General features: G+C 36.5%; 1 protein-coding gene across 4 annotated transcripts in view; it reads left to right on the forward strand.

Moving 5' to 3' along the window:
• Spg7 (SPG7 matrix AAA peptidase subunit, paraplegin) overlaps nucleotides 1-21,742 on the forward strand; it is a 300,063-nt gene that overhangs the window by 207,202 nt on the left and 71,119 nt on the right. For all 4 annotated transcript variants that reach the window (XM_090377613.1, XM_090377614.1, XM_090377612.1 and 1 more), the window contains one exon: nucleotides 15,963-16,078. In XM_090377613.1, the coding sequence (XP_090233739.1) occupies nucleotides 15,963-16,078 (116 nt within the window). The remainder of the gene's footprint in view (nucleotides 1-15,962; nucleotides 16,079-21,742) is intronic.

Below are 21,742 nucleotides of genomic sequence, written 5' to 3' on the forward strand. Positions count from 1 at the left end.
ATTATATACTTGGATCTTAGAAAGGCTTTTGATACTGTTGCACATGGAAGACTGCTACACAAATTGGAGCAGTGTGACATTGGAGGCAAATTGCTGCTATGGATAAAGGGGTGGTCGAGGGGGGAGAAGACAGAGTGGTAATCAATGGACACTGCTCATCGTGGACTAATGTTATTAGTGGAGTCCCTCAGGGCTCAGTGTTGGGTCCATTATTGTTTTCTGTATTTATAAATGATATTGATGATGGTATATCAAGCTTAATGTCCAAGTTTGCAGACGATACAAAGGTTGGCAGGGTTGTCAAGGACACTACTGACACTATGCTACTGCAACAGGATCTGGAAAGGTTGAGCAGATGGGCTGAGAGGTGGCAAATGAAGTTTAACATTGACAAATGTAAAGTACTACACATGGGAAACAGCAACCCCAGAGCAATGTATAAACTCTGTGGTACTACACTGACAGTGGTAGAGAATGAAAGGGACTTGGGGGTGGTTGTGCAGGCAGATATGAAGTTCTCTGAGCAGTGCAGATGGGCTGCAAGAGTAGCTCATGGAGTTATTGTCAATGATATACAGGAATTTTTCCAGCAGGGATAAGGAAGTGATTATTCCCTTGTATAAGGCAATGGTCAGGCCACATCTAGAGTTCTGTATACAGGTCTGGAGGCCTCATTTCAAGAAGGATGTAGAGCTGCTGGAACGAGTACAGAGAAGGGCAACAAGATTAGTGAATGGAACAAAGGGGTGCTCTTACGAAGAAAGGCTTAAGTTTTGCAAATTACAGTGTCTGGAGACTAGGCACCAGCGAGGTGATCTGATAGAGGTGTATAAAGCCTTGAATGGTTTAAGCATGCTCAATGCTGATGGGATTCTTCCTCTAGCTCAGAAAAATCACCTGAGAGGGCATAAATTCAAATTGAGAAAAGACAGATGTAGGATAGACGTGCGGAAATTTGCCTTTAGCCAGCGGGTGGTTGGTTGGTGGAACAGACTTCCATCCCTTGTAGTGGAGGTTGATAGCCTAAATAAGTTTAAGGCTCAACTGGACAGGTATTTTGAACGAACAGAGGGGTGAAGTGGAAGTGGGTTTTTTTTTTTTTTTTGGCTGATGCTGCATAAGCTTGCTTTCTTGCATCAAATGCCTCTACTAATGCTAATGCTAAACCTTGAACGGTATTTCTTAGTTGGTATGAAAAGCCCTTGTAGCTTCCAAGATTAATTCCTTGAATGCTTCCCATTTAGAATTTGCTGTTGGTAACATCATCAGTTGGTCCCACTGTATGGAATTTAAAAAAAATCTCTGAGACCACTATAGTCATCTTTACAAAAGCAAAAACCCTTCCCTTTTTCCCTGATGGTAGTCACATCTGTCAGTAAATCCCTCTTCAGCACACTGTGATCACTGTCACCTAGTGGTTCCTTTATCTGTAACTTCTTAAACTAACTTCTTCAATGAATAATCATTGCTGATAATCAGATCAAGAGTATTACTCCCTCTGGTTGTGTCTCGAACATATTGCTGTAGAAAATAATCATCACATAAATCCACAAAAGTCTTGCTAGTGTGCAAGTGACCAATCCTGATCACTTGTTATTAGGCATATAACAAACTCCTATCCTCATTTTTGCTTTCCCAGTGCTTATTTCACACCAAACTGACTCGACATTGCACTATCCATCTAGGTCAACTGGATGCACTTCCTTAGATTTTATGTTTCTTAACTAAAAACATAACCTTTCCTATCCTGTCTATCCTTTCTGTATACATTGTACTCCCCAAATTCTAATTCTGCATTCCTTATATATGTGTGACACCACTTCTCTGATATCCCAACAATATCTGCCTTTGATGTCTTGATCAGCTCTTCAACTCCATCAAATTTATTTGCTATACTACTAGCATTGGTGTACATGCAAGTATACATGCACCTGTTCTTACTCCTAATTACCCTAACACAGCCCTTGTATGTACTTGTTTCACAATGACTCCCAACCTGAATTCCCCAGCATCTTTCTTTCCAGGCTGCTACTCATTCCAATAGAAGCAGTGCAAGAATTACTTCCACCTCTGCCTGTGGCTACTGTTAATCTATTAGTCTGTGAATCCCACCAAGCAAGCAGTTTTCCGACCCACCTAACCTTGCCTCGATAGCACCAGCAAATATTCTTGCACCCTTTTTATTTAAGTGTATCCCATCCCTGTAGAAGCAATCTCTCCTGTTAACAAGCACAGACCACATTGAGAAAAATTCTACCCCATGAGCCTTGCACAATCTCTCCAGGGCCGAATTGATTGACAAGGCTGTCATCATATACTCCCGCCTATTGTGTCTGGGCAGAATTTCGGACACTTTCAAATTTAACTCTAACTCGAGACTTTTTTGTGACATTGACCTATACTTGTTAATTAAATCCACAGATCTCCTACACTTAATGTCATTAGTGCCAATGTGCACAATATCACCTTTTGTGCCCTTAAAAGCTATCTGCTCTACGTCATCAACTTTTGCACATGGCAGACATACACTGGTCCTATTCCACCTATCCTTTTTGCATAATAAAGTTCCCGTTTCCCTGACAATTGAGTCACTGACAATAACTAACTGTGGGATCGGTACATGCTGCCCTGAAGATTGCCACTGTGTTGCCTGATGTACAAGAGATGCAGCTGAGAGTTTGATGCCCCCATTTTAATACCTTCAAGGGCATCTACTCAACTCTTCAAACTCTCATAGATGCCCATCAAAACACTTTGATGTCTAATTTCTTGACACACTCTGCACCTAGCACACCCAAAGACATCCTCCATGGCTGGATCATGTCTTGTTCCAGAAAGGTCCACAAACATTTCATATTTTTCACATTTTTTAGACTGTGATGCATTGGAAAATTGCTCCTGCTACTTTTTGCACGTTGCTTTGCTGCTTTAGTCAGGGTCATGATTTCCATTTAAATACAATTTAATTAATAATGAAAATTAATAAGATTTATAAATTTAATTGAATAATTTACAGTGCTATACTAAGCTAACAGATTCCTAATGCAGTGCTATGTATTACGCTGCTTAGTTTTATGTTGTACCTTATGCTATCAAGTTCGAGATATACGTAACACTATTCTGTACCGAGCTATTATACTACAACAATGGCAGCAAGTTTTGAATAGTACAAGGTTCTGCCAATACTAAGTAATAACCTACAACATCTCTATCTAAATTCAAAATGATCTAAGTAACATTACTAGGACTATAAAGCTAATTCTAGAAGATAAATTAACATGCTAATTAAGTCATTAAACCAGCAAAAAAAATTTAAGAAAAACTTAGGTTTGCTGGAGCCATAAAAACCTCACCTGCACATTGCTACTCTTGTTCCCTTGTGGCCTTCCAACGAGATGGGACACAATGGTTGGTCTATTTTATTATTGTTTCATACTATTAATCATATCACACTTTTGTGGTTGGTTTTCATCTCCATATATAATATTTCATGCAGCTTGGACCTAGTGCTATAAAGGGAGCACATCTAAATTTGAATTGATTGCATTTTTTTTTTTTTTTTTATAAATTTACATTATTTGGTACTTCTATTAATTGGTATTCTTTATAAATTATGTTAAGGGTACATTCCTTCTACAATACCCTTTGTCTTGATTTATTCCCCCTTACTTCTTTGTTTGTAGCAGTAGTTATGTCTATTTTACGCCGACCGGGCTAGCCGAGTGGGTAAAGTACCTGCCCGGCAACCCAAAGGTCGCGGGTTCGATTCCCCCCTCGGGCTTGGATCAAAGTACTGCAAAAACCTTGGGAGGTGCAATATGGCCACAGAAGCCTATGCGCCAACAACTACCAAATCAAATCAGTCTATTTTACTATCTGTTCCCCACCTGCTTGGCATGCCATATGATTAGCATATTGTTATTTTATATTCTAATTATATAACTGTTATATACATATGTACTTATTATATGTATAACAATGTATTATGTGTGTGAGAGATGTATAAAATAATAGTGTATTCGAAAGCTATTCTATACTTTTTTTATTATTCGTATAGGATATGTATTGTACTGTACATACATATATATATATATATGCATGTACGAGGTGTGGCAATTAAGTATTAGCAATAGTCACATGACACAAGGAAGCCTGTGACTTATGCTGCATCAGCAAGAAAAAATTATAATAATAAGGAGAAAATTTTTAAAAAAATTATAATTAATAAGAGAAAAGGAAATAGACAACCTATGTATTTCCCTCCTCCTCTAGATAACTATCCAGCTGACCTTTGAATTTTCCCAAACTGTCAGCCTCTACTACCCATGTAGGTAGCCTATTCTAGTAATTTATAACTCACTGGCTAAAATCAAACTTCCTGCAATCCAATCTACACATCTCCCATCCACCTGGTAACTTGACTTTATGACCCCTAGTTCTGGAATCATTTATAACAGTAAAAATTTCATCTTCATTCATTTTACTTATGCCTCTCAGAGCCTTAAACACCTCAATCAAGTCTCCTCTAAGGTTTCTTTAGTTTCCAAGCTCTGCAACCCACAAATTTGAAATCTTTCCTCATATGGATGCCCTTTACCTGTCTTGGACCCTTTCAAGGAGCACAATGTCTTTCTTTAGGTGTGGTCTTACAATAGCCTTATATGATGGGATTATGATGTCCTTATCTCTACTAGCAATTGTTCGATAATTCATCAATAGGACACCATGGGCCTTCCTTGCAACCTTTCTACAATGCTTGGAGAACTTCATGTCTGACCATATTGTAACACCCAAGTCCCTTTCTTCCATTACTGGCTTTAGTTCAACTCCAGCAAGTGTATAAGTTATTTTGGGGTTACTGTTCCCCAAGTGTAATACCTTACACTTTGTTGGATTAAAGCATAGCTGCCATTTTTCTGATCATCCCTGGAGTCTATTCAGGTCACTCTGAAGAAGCTCTGTTTGGTGGTAATCATTAACTACTCTACCAATCTTTACATCATCTGAAAATTTAGACATCACGCCCTCTATCCCTTCATCAATGTCATTTATGAAAATCAAAAATAATAGTGGTCCTAATACTGATCTTGGAGAACCCCACTTCTTACGTCAACCCAATCTGAGGAATAGCCATTTATCATAACCCTCTGCCCTGAAGCCATGCTATCATGCTATCCATCTAAAGATTTTGCCCCCTGATTCCAACCTGTTCCAGCTTAAAAATTAACCACTCATGCGGGACTGAGCCAAATGCTTTGCTGAAATCCAAATAAACAATGTCGAAATTATTCCCTAAATGCAGCTCATGAGTAACCCTGTCAAAATAACTAACCAGATTTGTTAAACATGATATTCTCTTTACAAAACTATGCTGAGTAGTCTTCAGAATTCCATTTCTATCTAAATGATCCCGGATTCCACCATGATCATTGCCTCCATGATTTTTCCTACTACTGAAAGAAAAGTGCTACAGAAGTCTGACTTCAGTAGCACTTTTCCAACCCAATAGAATCTCTCCTAAGTCCAGTTGTGCTCTCATAATTAGCCTCAATGGTGCAATGCACTCACTTGCTGCAGCTCCCCCACCCAAATTATAGGGTATATGCCATCAACCCCAGGAGCCTTACTCACCTGTAGGCTCAAAAGTTTTTTCATTAAATAATCATGTGAAATTTCAGTATCATTAATTGCATATTTTTCAACTTCACTCCCATAATTTCTCTTTGACATAAAGAGTTTTTCTTTTGTAAATATAGATGCAAAGTAACTGTTGAGTTCGTTGGCAACACCAGCTGGGTTATCTAATCCTATTTCATGTCTATTACATAAGGGTCCGATCTGGTTTGGCCTTCTCTTCTGTGCATTTATATATGTGAAGAATTCCTTATCCCCACTCTTTGCCAGCAATTTCCTCATAACCTGCCTTTGCCAGCCTAACATTTTCTTTTCTGTGGCACTATTATAGATCACTTTGCAGCTGTTATAGGTTTCAGTACTTTTTATTGCTCTGTAACTTTTCCATGCCATCTTTTTCTGCTCAAGTAATCTGTCAACTTCATTATTCATCCGATTTGGTATCCTCCTCGTGGAGTATTTTTTATAATTGGATGCATGCATTCAAGACTTCTGTGATTAATACAATTGAATTATGTATACCATAATTCAATTATATTCGCTTTCTATGTGATATCTACCCTGTTAGTAGATGCCATGCAGCACCTCAAGGCATCGTAATTTCCTTTTCTCAAATTATAACCCATTCCTTTGCCTTTAACTACTGCTACCTCTCTCTTCATCGTCCACCGAAGAACTCTCTGATCACTTCTTGCTACTGTTTTCTGTACTGTCAGCACTATTATGTTATCTGGTTCATGGGTGGTGATATGAGGTCTACAATATTCTTTTCCCTAATACTTTCCCTGACATGTTGGTACAAATTAAAATCATCTAGTTGATTTAAAAATTTTGTCCCCCATGTGGAGTATCCTTCGTGTTTGCTCCAATCAATTAGAGGCAAATTAAAATTGCCCATAATAAGACATTCACACTTACTTGCCCATTCCATTTTCAATTAGAGGCTCTCATCATAATCTTCACAATCACCTGGCTTATAGATTACTCCCACTCTTATTATACCTTTGGTTCCCTCTCACACCATGCAGATTCTATACTAGCATACAAAACATCTAAATCTGGGAAAGCTTTCATCGTACTTAGGCTGCTTTTGATGAGAAGCATCACCCCACCACCCTTTCTATCAGCCCTATCTTTCCTAAATACATTGTACATACTGTACTGAAACTCATCATTCCATAAATCCAGGTGGCACCACGTTTCCATAAGTCCTATTGTGTCAGTGTTACTTGTCCTAACCAGCAGTTTGAATTCACTCATTTTATTGACGACACTTCTGACATTACTGTATAAACAATCAAGGCTTAGTGTTTTTGTATAGTTAACTACCCTGACACACTTCTTAAAGTTATTTAAGTTCTCTTTCCTGGCATTAACTGCCTGCTCATTTGAAACATTTCTGCCCTCAGAACACATCTTGCTAATATGATCTGTTGCAGTAACAAACACAAATCTTCAGATATGTGCAAGCATTACGTTGACCAATATTATCAGATAAACGTGTATTCATATTACCCATGTTCCCCCCCCCAAACTATGTTTTCCCTGAATATAAGGTATCCTCAATAATACTGGCAAAAATCCTTGCACCACCTTTGTTTAAATGTATCCCTTCTCTACAAAACAGATTCCTTCTACGTACAAGTGTGCACCAAGCTGATAAAAATTTCCCCAAAAGCCTTGCAGAGTCATTCAAGTTTTGAGTTAATCCGCAAGGCTTTCAACATGTCATCCCTCCTATTGTATATGGGCAGAATTGAAGAAACATAGACAATGTGACCTAACTCACAGCATTTCTTTGTCCTGGTCCTATATTTGTCTAACAAATCATCAGATCGTGTGGGCTGAATATCATTAGTCCCCATATGAATAATAATATTCTCTTTACCCCCTCCCTATTAAAATCTGAAAATCTGTTGGTGACATCATTAATTGTTGCTCCTGGCAGACATACTCTGGTTCTAGTCCACCTATCCTTATTACAAAAAATATTTCCTGTTTCCCTGACAATGGAGTCTCCTAATAATGAACTGGAGTAGTTTGCACTAGGGTATTCTGTTCTGGGACCTGAACTGGCTCCAGAACAGAACAGATTTTCAGAGCGCATCACTTGGTAGGTTACTAGAGTCTCGAGGGCAAGCACCTGTTTTTTCAGTGATGGGCTTATGATTATTTCCAACTAGATTGCATGGTCAGGTCGGAGACAATTGGTGGGGGGAGTAATCTGAGTGCTGCAGTCTCCTGCCCCAATTAAATAGCATGTTGTTCCCAATTAAGCGAAGAAAACCTTGGCTATTTTCTCAATTAAGTTCTGTTCTTTAAGATTTGTCCCAAATACATGGCTGCTCCGATTAACTGGTATCCACTGTATAATGTTATTCTGTTGCATGACTCCTCCACAAATGTAGAAAACTGCAATATTTTGGAAAATCTCCTTGTAGACTAGTAAGTAATCCAATATTCAAAGTAAAGCTGTGGTACTTTAATACAGATATTCAAAGTAAAGCTGTGGTACTTTATTGCACTCAGGATCTTGGACATATTTTCATATGTTTCTTTCAAGCCACCAATATGAAGTAGAGCAAATGATGGGAATGCATTTCCATTGTGCAACAAAACTGCTTTTGAACTTAATTTTTTGGCATCGTTAAATGTACCACATTCATTGGGACTGTGTTAAATACCCAATTCATTCAGGGGACTGCTAATACTTTAGAGAAATATTTTGAAAATATTTTGTGAAGTTTTTGATATACTATAATTTTAGTTCCTGTGTCAAGTAACTTCCACCGAAACCACTAGAAGCAAGGAGTAGTTCTGCTTGCTATTTAGATAAGTTTAAATAACAACCTAAATCATTGAACTCTTCTTGCTTAATTATGCAAGGTGCTTTATAATTTTCTGGTTGGTAGTTCAAATCTCTTGAAATGGAGGTTCCAGCAAAGCCTACAACACAAGGATCTTCACAATCTTATCCAATATTAGATTCCATTTGTGGGATCTAATATTGGCAACTCTTTATTATGTAGATTTTTTATTTGATGCTGTTCTTGCATTTTCTGGATATATATATTTTTTTTTTTTTTTTTCATGCATGTAGAAATATAACCCATCAGTGTGGCTGTACAGTTCTTGCACTTTTCATTTTTCTCTGTTACCCACATTTAACCACTTCTTCAGATTTGTGGTGCAGGTAATATAGTACATATGTAGAGTCCAAATTTTGTCCTGATCACCAATCAAACAACATACTATGCAGGTAAACTGTACACATACTCACAATACAACTGTCTTTCTGTTACCAAAAGGGAGAGATGGCAGCCAGATAGATAAGGTTGAATATGTTAATTCCTCCCAACATTACTGCCATCTGTGAGCACATGTAAACATTATTTTTTGTAAATAATACAACAGATCAGTGTTATATCTACTTCAATAAATTGTAGTAAGATATGCATGTTAACAGGAGAGATTGTTTCAACAGGGATGGGATACACTTAAATAGAAAGTGTGCAAGAATATTTGCTGATGCTGAAGAGAGTGTCACGTGGGTTGGAAAACTGCTAGCTTGGGGGGGGGAGGGATTCACAGATTAATAGATTAACAGTAGCCACAGGCAGAGGTGAAAGTGATTCTTGCACTGCTTCCATTGGAATGAGCAGCAGCCTGAAAAGCAAGGTGCTGGGAATTTCAAGGACTGCTGGGAGTCATCATGGAACAAGTAAATGCATGGGATGTGTTAAGGTAACTAAGATTAAGAATAGGTGCATGTATACTTGAATGTACAACAATGCCAGGAGTATAGTAAATAAATTTGTTGAATTTGAGGTGCTGGTGAAGACATCAAATGCTTGTTCGTTTGTTATTTGGTTTTTAGGAGCATTAGCAACTAAGGCCTTATTGCTCCGGGGATATGCTGTGATCATTCCCTGACCTTTCCGCATCCTCCGTATTTCGTGATATCACATGCTCGAACCCCTGTCTAATCAAGAAGCATGTTGTGCTACGCACTGCTGCTCATGCCCACCTGGCTATGGAGGCGCTGACATCAAAGGCAGATATTGTTGGGATATCAGAGACGTGATGTCACACAGAGATAAGGAACGCAAAATTGGAATTTAGGGAGTAAAATATGTACTGAAAGGATAGACAGGGTAGAAAGAGAGGGGGATCATGCTGTTAGTTAAGAAACATACAAAATCTAAGGCAGTGCATCCAGCTGACATGGGTGGACAGTGCAATGTTGAGTCAGTTTGTTGTGACATAAGCACTAGGAAAGCAAAGTTGAGAGTAGGAGTATGTCATAGGCCTAATGACTTGGATGAGCACAACGAACAGCACTACAGAGAAATAGATGGGCCTGTAAATCAGATTGTCTTATAATGGGGGATTTTAGCTTTCCAGATATAGACTGGAACTTGTGGGTTGGTCACTCACACACTAGCAAGATTTTGTGCATTTATTGGATGATTGTTTTCTACAGCTGCATGTTCAAGAGGCATCCAGAGGGAGTAATACCCTTGATCTGGTTATCAGCAGTGATTATTCATGCATTAAGGATCTGCAGGTAAACGAACCACTAATTGGCACTGCTCACAGTGTACTGATGTGAGATTTACTCAAAGATGTAACTACCATCAGGGGTAAAGGGAAGGGTTTTTGCTTTTGTAAAGGTGACTACAGTGGCCTCAGAAAGTTTTTAAATTCTGTACAGTAGGACCAATTGGTGGTGTTACCAACAGCAAATTCTAAATCGGAAGCATTCAAGGAATTAATCTTGGAAGCTACTAGGCTTTTCATACCAACTAAAAAAAAAATACTGTTCAAGGTTTAGACTTAAATGGATATCAGATGAAGTAATGAGACTCGTGGCAGAGAATAAAAATGCATGGGATGCATAGATATTATCAGGAGACAGACATGCCTATTGCAGATATAAGATAATCTGTAATCAAGTCACAAAGGAAGTTAGACAAGCAAAAGCATCTTTGGCAAAGGATGCAAAAAAAAACAGTAAAGATTTTACTTATGTAAGCCCTAGAAGGAAGGGGGTGAATCAAATTGCCCCACTTGATATTGATGGTTCAACTGTTGATGATTCTGCTCAGGTAGCTGACAAACTGAATGAGTATTTTGCATCTACATTCACACATGAGGAATTCTGTAGGGAAGTGGAGGCCAGAAGCTTAAATTCTAGCAGGGATTTAAATGATTTTGATAACTGAGAGCAAAGTTGAGGAGAAATTGCTGAAGCTAAATATAAGGAAGACAACTGGGGTGGATGGGATCTATCCAGTTATATTAAAAGAGGCAGCAGAGGAAGTAAGCAGGCCCTTGGCCATGATTATGAGGGCATTCTTGGACTCAAGGGAGGTCCCCACAGACTGAAGATGTGCAATTGTATCCTCAATTCACAAAGGGGGATCGAAAGGCGACACGAATAATTACAGACTTGTTAGTTTAACTTCTATTCTGGGGAAAATGATGGAGTCACTGGTTAAAAAAGCAGTACAGGATCATCTAGATAAGACTGCAGTAATAATTCAGATACAGCATGGGTTTGTTAGGGGGAAGTCTTGTCTGACCAGTTTAATTGAATACTATGATGTGGTCAAAAAGGAACTGGGTGAAAAAAATAGTTTTGATATCATATACTTGGAAAGCTTTTGATACTGTTGCACATGGAAGACTACTACAAGTTGGAGCAATATGGCATTAAGAAAAAGTTGCTACAATGAATAAAAGGAAGTTGCTACAATTGAATAAAAGGATGGTTGAGTGGGAGAAGACAAAGTGGTAATCAGTGGAAACTGCTCTTCATGGACTAATGTTATTAATGGAGTTCTCCAGGGCTCCTTGTTGGGCCCATTGTTGTTTTGTATATTTATCAGTGATATTGATGAAGGTATATCAGGCTTAATGTCCAAGTTAGCAGATGATATGATGGTTGTTAATGACAGTAAGGGTAGTATGCTGCTACTGCCACATGATCTAGAAAAATTGAAAAGATTGGCTGAGAGATGGCAACCGAAGTTTAATATTGACAAATACAAAGCTGCATGTGAGTAGCAGTAACCCCAGAGTAACATACCAACTATGTAGTACTACACTCAGTGTAGTGGAGAATCAAATGGATCTGGGGATAATTGTATAGTCAGATATGAAGTTTTCTGAGCAGTGCAGACAGGCTGCAAGAGTAGCTCATGAGGTATTGTCAATATTGTCAATGATGTATAGGAATTTAGCTATCAGGGATAAGGGGGCGATTATTCCATTGTATAAGGCAATGGTCAGTCCACACCTTCAGTACTGCATACTGGTCTGGAGGCCTCATTTTAGCAAAGATGTTGAGCTACTAGAACAGAGAAGGGCAACGAGATTAGGTGAGTGGAACAAAAGGTTGCTGTTACCAAGATAGGCTTAAGTTTTGCAAATTGCAGTGTCTGTAGACTAGGCACTTGTGAGGTGATCCGATTGAGGTGTATAAGGCCTTGAATGGTTTGAGCAAACTCAGTGCTGATGGGATTCTTCCTCTTGCTTATTTTCCACACCTGAGGGCACATAAAGTTTAAATTGAGGAAAGATAGCTGTAGAATAGATGTGTAGAAATTTGCCTTTAGCCAGTGGGTGGCTGATTTCTGGAACAAACTTCCGTCTGTCATTGGGGAAGTTGGCAGCTTAAGTAAATTTGTTGCTGAACTAGACAAACTTTTGGAGTGAATGGATGGGTGAAACTTGAAGGGCGTTTTTTTTTTTTTTTTTGGTTGATGCTATATAAGCTTGCTTTCTTGCATCATATGCCTCTACTAATGCTAATATTATGGATAAACACAAAAGCCTTTTTATATGTAGAAATTATGACATAATGTAAAATTTTAAGAATTATTTTTGAATTCTATGCATAAAAATGCTGCAAACAGCTGATATATCAGTGGAGGTAAAAAATCATTTTGGCCTGTGTCATCAGGGGACACAGAAACCTATAAAAAGTAAAAACTAGTCTACATTCAATTTGCAAGGGGTTTGGCAGTCTGTTGTACTTGATGAGAATTCTTTTGCTAAGAATTTAATGAGAAATAGGGCAAAATTCTTTGCTTATGTTAACACCAGAGGGGGGAAGGAATTAACTAAATTGGCTCACTGGATATGAATGGTATAAAATAGTGATAGTCCTGTTCACATTATTATCAGACTGAATGAATATTTTGCCTCTACATTTACAAGTTATACTTGGTTGCTAAATGATTTTGTGATAACTGAGAAGAAATTGGAAGAAAAATTGTTCAAGCTGATAGTAAATAAGGCAAATGGGACTGACAGAATCCATACAATTATGTGTCACTAATAAGTAGTGTGCAATATGTTTTGGTAGTGGATCCAGTGAAAATTTGCCTTCCACCTCATTGGGTCAGTGTCATTTCACTGCATGACAGTTCACTGTTTGTGACAGTTTGGTGCATGACAGTTCTATATATTAGACAATTTGCTTCATGCCATTTTGCTCTGTGACAATTTGCTGAAAGACAGTTGGTGGCTGTGACAATTTGGTAAGTATAATGATTTATTGAATTCTGTGAGAGAATTGGATGTATGACAAACAAGACTGAAAATACAAACTTTTAACATACAGTGCTCACGGCCGGATTTACTTATAAGCTTAACAGACTACAACTTAGGGCCTCACATTACAAGGGGCCTTGCTCCATCTTAAAAAAAAAAAAAAATCCTTTTTTAATACAAGTTAGAAGGTCACTTCACTGCCTCGCGTCACACAAACCTGAATTATATGTTTTTATATTTTAATTTTTTTTTTTTTTTTTTTTTTTTTAGTGGGGGAACCCCCACTCCCCATATTTCAGAGAGAATTTTAGCTGCCTTCAATTGTTCATGTGAAAAACATGGTGATGTTAAGTCAACACCAATCTTAGATAATGTTTGACCTTGACATTTGTTTATTGTCATGCTAAAATCCAATTTCACAGGAAACTGTGTTCATTGAAAAAGGAAGTTATATTCCCCTTCGTTTGAATACATATGAATCCGTTGGAATATATGCTTTCAATCCGGCTCTGTCATCTATGATGTGTGGAATAGAAATCACTTAGATCATCCCATTTTGAAATAGGTCACTATTGCTGTCCATGTATCTTTAACATTCTAGGAGTAGAGATATGCACAGATATGAAATTTGAAGTGAAAGGAGCCATAAAGTGAATGATTAGGACAACTGAAATGAGTAGTGGCTGATGTAATTGAAAATTTAAATTCTGTTGGCAAAAGTAAGTGGGCTTGGCAGATTGTAAGGACATCTGAGATTGGAACTAAGACCATATATATTTATGAAATGAATGAGGAAGTGTTTGAGAGAACAACATGTACCCCACCCATTCAATATGGGTGGGGTACATGTTTAAATTAATGGAATTTTTGAATGTGGCATACACAGCAAGGATATGTCCAGCACCTCAACGTGATGTTCCTCAACAATGCATGCTATTTGGATTCCCTTGACTCACCAGCTGGCAGAGTAAAGGTAGTGAGATAATACACTAGCTAATTCTGGATGCCTCCTGTAGTGTTGCCGTTAGGTTTATGCCACCTTCTTCTTGGCAAGACCTAGATCAGTTTTTGCAAAGTTACAGGAATTAGGTGTTGTGGACCATTTTACTTGCATCTGTGGGAAAGATGAAACTTGGGGACATATATGATTGTTATGAGTACTCCAATCCTAGGGAGGAATTAACAGCAGGGTCACAGAATCTACATGTGTTGAATCCTGGATGTGACCAACTTCTGGTAGGAACAGAGGCAGACTTCAAATCCTTCCAAGAGTTTGCCATCCAGATATTTTGGAGGCAGTTAATCTTGTTACAAATAGAGGAGCAAGAAAATTAATTATTGTATTGGGTAATGAGGCCTTGTGGCTGACTGGAAAACAACCAGGTTGGCTGATCATTAGAATGGATTTCTATATTTCAACAAGGTGCAGGATGTGCAGTATCATTCTAATTATAGGTGGGAGCTAACCCTGTTTGATGAATGATGCTCAAATCGTTTAAAATAGAAAGACATCTTGAAGGGTTCTTGTGCAGATGGACTTTGGACATTGTTGCTTACTTTGAATCAACATACCTCATTCTCTGTATGATACTATGAATTGTATCTATAATACTGTATGTATGGTATTGTAAATATATGGCCGGTTGCCCAAATTTGGCATGGACCACCTGGTGCAATAAAAATAAATAAATAAATAGAAATATCTGGTGTCCACTTTGTGAAAACTGTGTTACAGCTGCACCTCAAAATGTAAGGAATATTGATGTGGTGATCCTCCATTATAACCTCAAACTGCATGATAGAAGAGAATGGGGTTGCTGGAGCTTTGCTCTCTACTAAACATATCAAAACTCCAAGCCTGCAGTGAGTAAAGTGGTGGTATTGCTCTGAATGATGTGCGAGTCTTCCGAAACCTAGTCTTAAAGAATGACATTAAATTTTAGTGGTCAAGAGTAAGGGCAGTGGCTTTACTTTCAAGGAACAGGACTATATTAAGACGAAATATGCAAGAGGAAATTATTCTTGAATTATAGGAAAATCTCATGTCATGCATCAGATTGAAGTCACTTTTGTAGTACTTTATTATGTTTAGGAACACTGCACAAGATGGATGACAAAGGTGAGGTGAGTTTGAAAGAGCAGATGACAGCATATGTGTTATGTTATGCCTTCATTAATGAAGGCATAACTTTGCCTTCATTAATGAAGGCAAAGTTTGGGAAGTCAATCAACCAAGAAATGCTACTTCAACAAGACAGATAAATTATTCTGTTGGTCTGAAAAATGGCAGTGAAAATGAAAGTGAAAGTGCACATTGAAAAATACAAGGTTCTGTATTTGGTTCCAGTGCAAAAGTTCTCTCAACACTGTAAATAGGCTGCTAGAGCAGTATGTGAAATAACATCTGTGATGAACAGGGATTTTGCTAGTAAGGACAAAGGTAATTATTTTATTTTATAAAGTGTTTTTGGTCACATGTTCTATATAATGTACAGGTTTTGAACCCCCATTTTGGGAATGATAATGGATATGTTGAGAGAGAGAGGGGAGGAGATTGGACATTTTAATGCTGATGCTGTTGACTTTGATTTTGCCTTATTAATACCAATACTAATTATCATTATCAATTATTATCAAATACTAATCTATTTGATATTTCTTAGTCTTGAATGCTCTTTGAAGAAAAATATAAGATTTCAAATTTTCAAAACCATGTATAATCTGTGTATACTTTTTAATTTTTTTTTTTTTTTTAAATTTCATTTCAGGAACAGAAAAAAGGAGCAAAGTAATGTCTCTAGAGGAAAGAACAGTAGTTGCCTATCATGAGTGTGGCCATGCATTGGTGGGATGGCTGTTAAAATATACTGATGCTCTTATGAAGGTGCTAAATTTTCAGTGCTATAATTTTTAAATGAAGTCAACGTTAAGGAAAATTTTAATTTTGAAGTTATTATTAGATTGTATAAAAGTATCCAAAATTGTACAATTTTGCATTTGCATGATATTACTGACATCTACTGAAAATATGCGCATAACATCTGTCATGACTTGTGAATATCCAAGTAATAAATGAAGAAATAAAGCTAAATTCAAACAGTTTTTCTTTTTAGACTGCTCCCATTCTTAACCATTTTGCTCTATAAACATTATTAATGTTTGTGCAGGATTATATTCAGTGGATTTGTGTCACATATTTGAATCAGTTCTCACCTACATAAAATCATGTTTAATGGGATATGAGGCATGTTTTGCATGGAACACAGCAGCTTTCAAATATTCTTATTCATATAGGTTAGTGAAAAGAGATGTAATGGTAATTTCCTGCTCTTTTATTTAAATTGTGATAAATTAATTAATCAAAAATTTTCATCTTTTACTGAATTCCCAAATTGTGATAATTTAATTATATGCTGCAGAAAATCATCAACATATTTCTCATTGCATGGTCTGTGAACAGCAAAGGGAGGAATATTATTAGTAGTGGCATGTGATGCAAAAAAAGCAAGCTTATAAAGCATCAGTCTAAAAAAATTCCCACATCTGTCCATCCCTTCCAATAATTTGTCTAGTTCTTTCTAGAATTTATTAACTGCCCACCTCCACAACAACAGATGGAAGTTTGTATCAACAGTCAACCACCCACTGGCTAAAGGCAAACCTGGGCACATCTATCCTGCAACTATCTTTCCTCAATTTGAATTTATGCCACCTCGTTTGTGTATTCTGAGCAAGAGGTACCATCAGCATTGAGTCTGATCAATCCATTCGAAGCCTTAAACACCTCAATCAGATCACTCACAGTTGCCTAGCTGCAAAACTGCTTGATTTGACTACCACTCTCATTCCTTCACCAGTTTCGTTGCCTTTCTCTGTACCTGTTCCAATGGAACTACATCCTTCCTAAATTGAGTCCTCCAGACCCTTATACAGTACTCAAGATGCAGCTAAACCATTGCGTTGTACAGTGGGATAATCATCTCCTTTGTTCCTGTATATCATTGACAAAACCCTATGAGCAGTCCTGGCAGCCTGTCTGCATTGCTCAGAGAACTTTATATCTGGTTGCACAATTATCTCCAGGTCTTTTTAATTTTCTACTCCCATGAGTATAGTACCATGCAGTTAGTATGTTAATCTGGGATTACTGCTAACCCATATGAACCCAATACCTTGCATTTCTCAATGTTAAACTTCAACTGCCATTTCTCAGTCCATCTGCCTAATTTTTCTAGATCTAGTTGAAGTAGCCTACCCCAATTTCTGTCATTAACTACCCTGCCAACCTTTGTATCATCTGCATACCTAGACATTAAGCCTTATATACCTTCATCAATATCATTAATAAATATAGGAAATAGCAATGGGCCCAGCACTGAATCCAGTAATAACATTACTCCACGAATAGTAGTGTTAATTGATAACCACACTGTCTTCTCACACTCATCCCTTTATCCAAAGCAGCAATGCCATACAGTCCCAACTGTAGTATGGTCTTTTATGTGCAACAATATAAATTCTTTCCCGAAATCCAAGTATATGATATGAAAATTATTTTTTGCATCCAATTCCTTTCTTACTGCATCAGAGTATCCAGTCAGCTTGGTCAGACAAGATTGCCCCTTAACAAATCCATGTGGTGAATACAATTGCAACTGCATTCCTGTCTAGAACTTTTTCTTCCAATTTGAGAGTGGGGGGAAAACAGATATTTTTGTCAAGTAGCCTTCAGCAGAGACTGGTTAATTCAGTCATAGTGAGAAGAAATCCAAAAATGTTTCTGCCCTTTTCAATCCAGGTTGACTTAATCTCATGGTTATCAATCCTGGGTTGAAACTATTGTTGGAAAAACCAGTAGTGAAAGTACTAAAGTTACATTTGAAGTGAAGTAAAGTCACTGTTTTATAATGTAATGGCCTGATTCATTTTACTAATGGTAAATTTGGTATAACTACAGCATGATTGAAAGAGTGAGGGAATATTGGACTGGCAGTGAAGCAAAGAAAAAAGACAGAAAGAGAACAGTAAGAATGCTTTCTCACCCTTAATTAATGACTTGGAAAGCAGAAAGTAAGAAAAATAAAAAATTAAAAGGAAATAGAAATAAAACTTGTCTCTGGGAATTGTAATTTTCCCTCTCACAACATCAACCTATTATTACCACTTTAGTTGGGAAGTATTGATTTTCAAAGATGATGAAGATATTTAAAGTAGAAGCAATTGTAAATTGAAAGTGTATGCTTTAGCATGACTTCTGTTCTATTATAATAGAATTTTGTAAAAAATTTATCCATAGTTGTATATGCATTTTTATTAATAATTTTTTGTTTACTTGATATTATTAACTTATTTTGTTATAAGGTTTTATGTTATATCATAGTATTTTACTGTAAAAAATTCCTCCATTCCAATAAGGTTAAGCTAATTTTTCAAAGTACATTCCTCTTGTCAAGCAGGGGCCCCCAACATTTACATTGACATAAATTACAAGGGGTTTTTTTAGGGCTGTGCTCAGATGCAACAGTGTATGGCACATTGCATGCAAGTATTTGTGGTCAGTCCCCAGATAGCACATAAAACTGCAGCTGCACTTATAGTTTCATGAAACATTATGCTTCCGAGTATATTGAACTGATCCATTTACCATTCTAAAAAACTTGACAGTAAATTTCATGCAATTAGTCATGTGATATAGACTGATTTTAGACCTTGTTGACTCTCACTAATCTTAATTAACAACTGGATATCTGCCATTCTAGCTGCTAATTTGCAGTGGCAACATGAAATCAGTACATTTGCCAAACATTTTAGGGAAGAATTCAGAAAAAGTTAATTCAGTGACATTTGTAAATCAAAAAGAACATGATATACTTTGCCAAAAATTAATATTCTTGTCATGATTTGTTAAGGAAAACAGGCAACTCATTAGCAAAATTGTTAGTATGCTCCTGCAACATTAAATTGAACATATTGAGAGCAAACTCCTGCAGTAAATTTGTATCCTAGACTCTTGCTTTTTTATGGAATTCAGCTTTTGTTGTTATTTTTGTTTTATTTTAAAATGTATGAGCAAAAGTAGTGATCCTTAGTGAAGTGGATCATATCATAATTGCCTTCATTATCACTACTGTTTTTTAAATAGAAGCTTTTGCTTCTATTTGAAAATTGATAAATAAAATAACCAGTGGATAAAAAAATAACAACAGCTGTTGTTATTATTTCAATTCCTACTATTAGTTCACACTCTCCCTATATATATTTATATATCTTGTTCAAATTTTCAATCGTTAATAAAATACTTTTTATTCATCCACTCAAGTTCAAATACATTTTTTTAAACTTGTAGTGGATGACACTTGATGTTAATACAGTTTTTTTCAAATATTAATTCATTATTTAAATTTAATTAATTAATTTTAGTTTTATATGGGAGAAAAAAATTTCTCTTATATAAGATATTTAGCAGGATATAAATTTATGAATAAAATTGAAATCAACAGGCAGTAGCTCAATCGGTAAAATGCGAGGATTTCAGTCTTTTTCACCTGAAGGTGAAGAATGCGAGTTAAATTCTTGCGAAAATCAATAATTTTTTGATAAATTTTTGTTATTCATTCACTCAAGTTTAAATACATTTTTTTAAACTTGTAGTGGATGACACTTGATGTTAATACAGTTTTTTCACATATTAATTCATTAATTAATTTTAGTTTTATATGGGAGAAAAAAATTTCTCTTATATAAGATATTTAGCAGGATATAAATTTAGGAATAAATACCATCAGTGGCGAAGCGTGTAGATCGCTGGAAAAAAATTTCTTTTTCAGATTCTTTTTCCATTCTGGGTTCTAGTCTGAGTCAAGGAGGGAACAAAATGGAAAATGAAACATGTGAATAAAAATAATAGTCCAACACCATATATAGAAAGGAAAATGGAAAATTTGCAAGGAAATTCACTTTCTAATTTGCCACTTAATATTGTGATTCTGTCATATATATATATATATATATATATATATATATATATATATATTTATATCAATTGTAATTATTTAATAAAAAGTAACTAAAATAAAATTTTTCTTTGTTGACCTAAGTAGGAATTGACTTAAAAAATTTTTTTTTATATTACTTGTTTTTGTTTGATATTAAAGTGTATGAGCAAAAGCATTGATCCTTAGTGAAGCATATATTGGTAAGCTCGACATCCCAGACCCTTCAGATAGAGTTTGACTTTTGCTTGCTAAAGTGCTTCATTTTGGTGCAAGTTTCAAAAGTTTTCTGAAGGCCAGTCAGTTACTCCCCCCCCCCCCACAGTTTACATCAAGAGTGTCAATCCTTATCAAAGTGTATGATATTATTTTTGAATATGCTGCTAGATCAGTATTTTACATTTATGACCAGAACCAATAAATATTTGCTTCAAAATGAGTCCAGTTGTGCAAATGACCTGAAAAAGCAACTGAAGTTAAATGTTTTTTTACCCACTGAAGTGGAGGGGGGGATAAAAGTGATTCAGGATGGAAAAGAAATGGGTTACAATTCAGTCAGATATGAAACTTTCCATGCAGTGTAAACAAGTGGCTAGGAAGGCTCATCATGTTCAGTTTAATGTAACAGATCTAAGTGGCCCTTCTTCGTTCTGCTCCCAAAAAATTGTTTTTCAACCAATTTTTTGGCAGCAGAACCCTTTTGCAAACTCAGTTTTTCAGGGAACTCCAATATATTAAAAATTAAGAGAGTACTGTTGTAGAAATTAAATAAAAAATCAATAACAAAACGTTTTAAGAACCCTTGATGTAATGTTGGGGAATGGTTTCCACAGATTCCACTTCGAAAACCACTGATATACGGGCTCTTTACAAGTAGGGAAAATGCCATTATTCCTTCATATAAGACAATGGTGAGACTACATTTTATAGCATTATAATTGGACACAATGTCATAGCATTGATATTGGCAATGTGATACAGGGAAGCAAAGCTTTTACATTATCGGCCAAAAAAAAAACAAAAATGCCTGTCATTTGCCCATTCCAGTCAATAATTTGTCCAAACCTTCTTCAAATTTATTTAAACCATCCACCTCCACAATGCTATGTGGAAGTTTATTCCAACAATGAATTACTCTTTGGCTGAATGCAAATTTCTGACCAACTAATCTGCAACCAAACTTTTTCATTTAAATTTGTCCCCTCGTGTTTAATACGAAGCAAAATAAAGATGCCATCTTCGTTTAGTTAACTTAAGCCTTTTAGGCCTTATACACTTCAGTCACCACACAGGTCACCACAGAAATGCCCAGAAATTACCATTTACAGAACTCCATTCCTTCTTAGTAAAAAAATCCTTTGTATTCCCAACTGATCTTGTTGCTGTTCTCTGCACCCTTTCTAACAGATCTATAGTGACCCTAAAATGAGGTTTTGAAACCTGTATATAGTATCCGAGATGTAGCCTAACCATTGCCTTATATAACAAGATAATCACCTCTTTGTCCCTGCTGGTAAAGTTCCTGTATATCATTGACAGAACCCCGTGGACTGTTT

Source organism: Mastigoproctus giganteus, chromosome 7 (genome assembly GCF_048544385.1).
Source record: "Mastigoproctus giganteus isolate SK-2022 chromosome 7, ASM4854438v1, whole genome shotgun sequence".
In the NCBI taxonomy this organism is placed as follows: Eukaryota; Metazoa; Arthropoda; class Arachnida; order Uropygi; family Thelyphonidae; genus Mastigoproctus; species Mastigoproctus giganteus.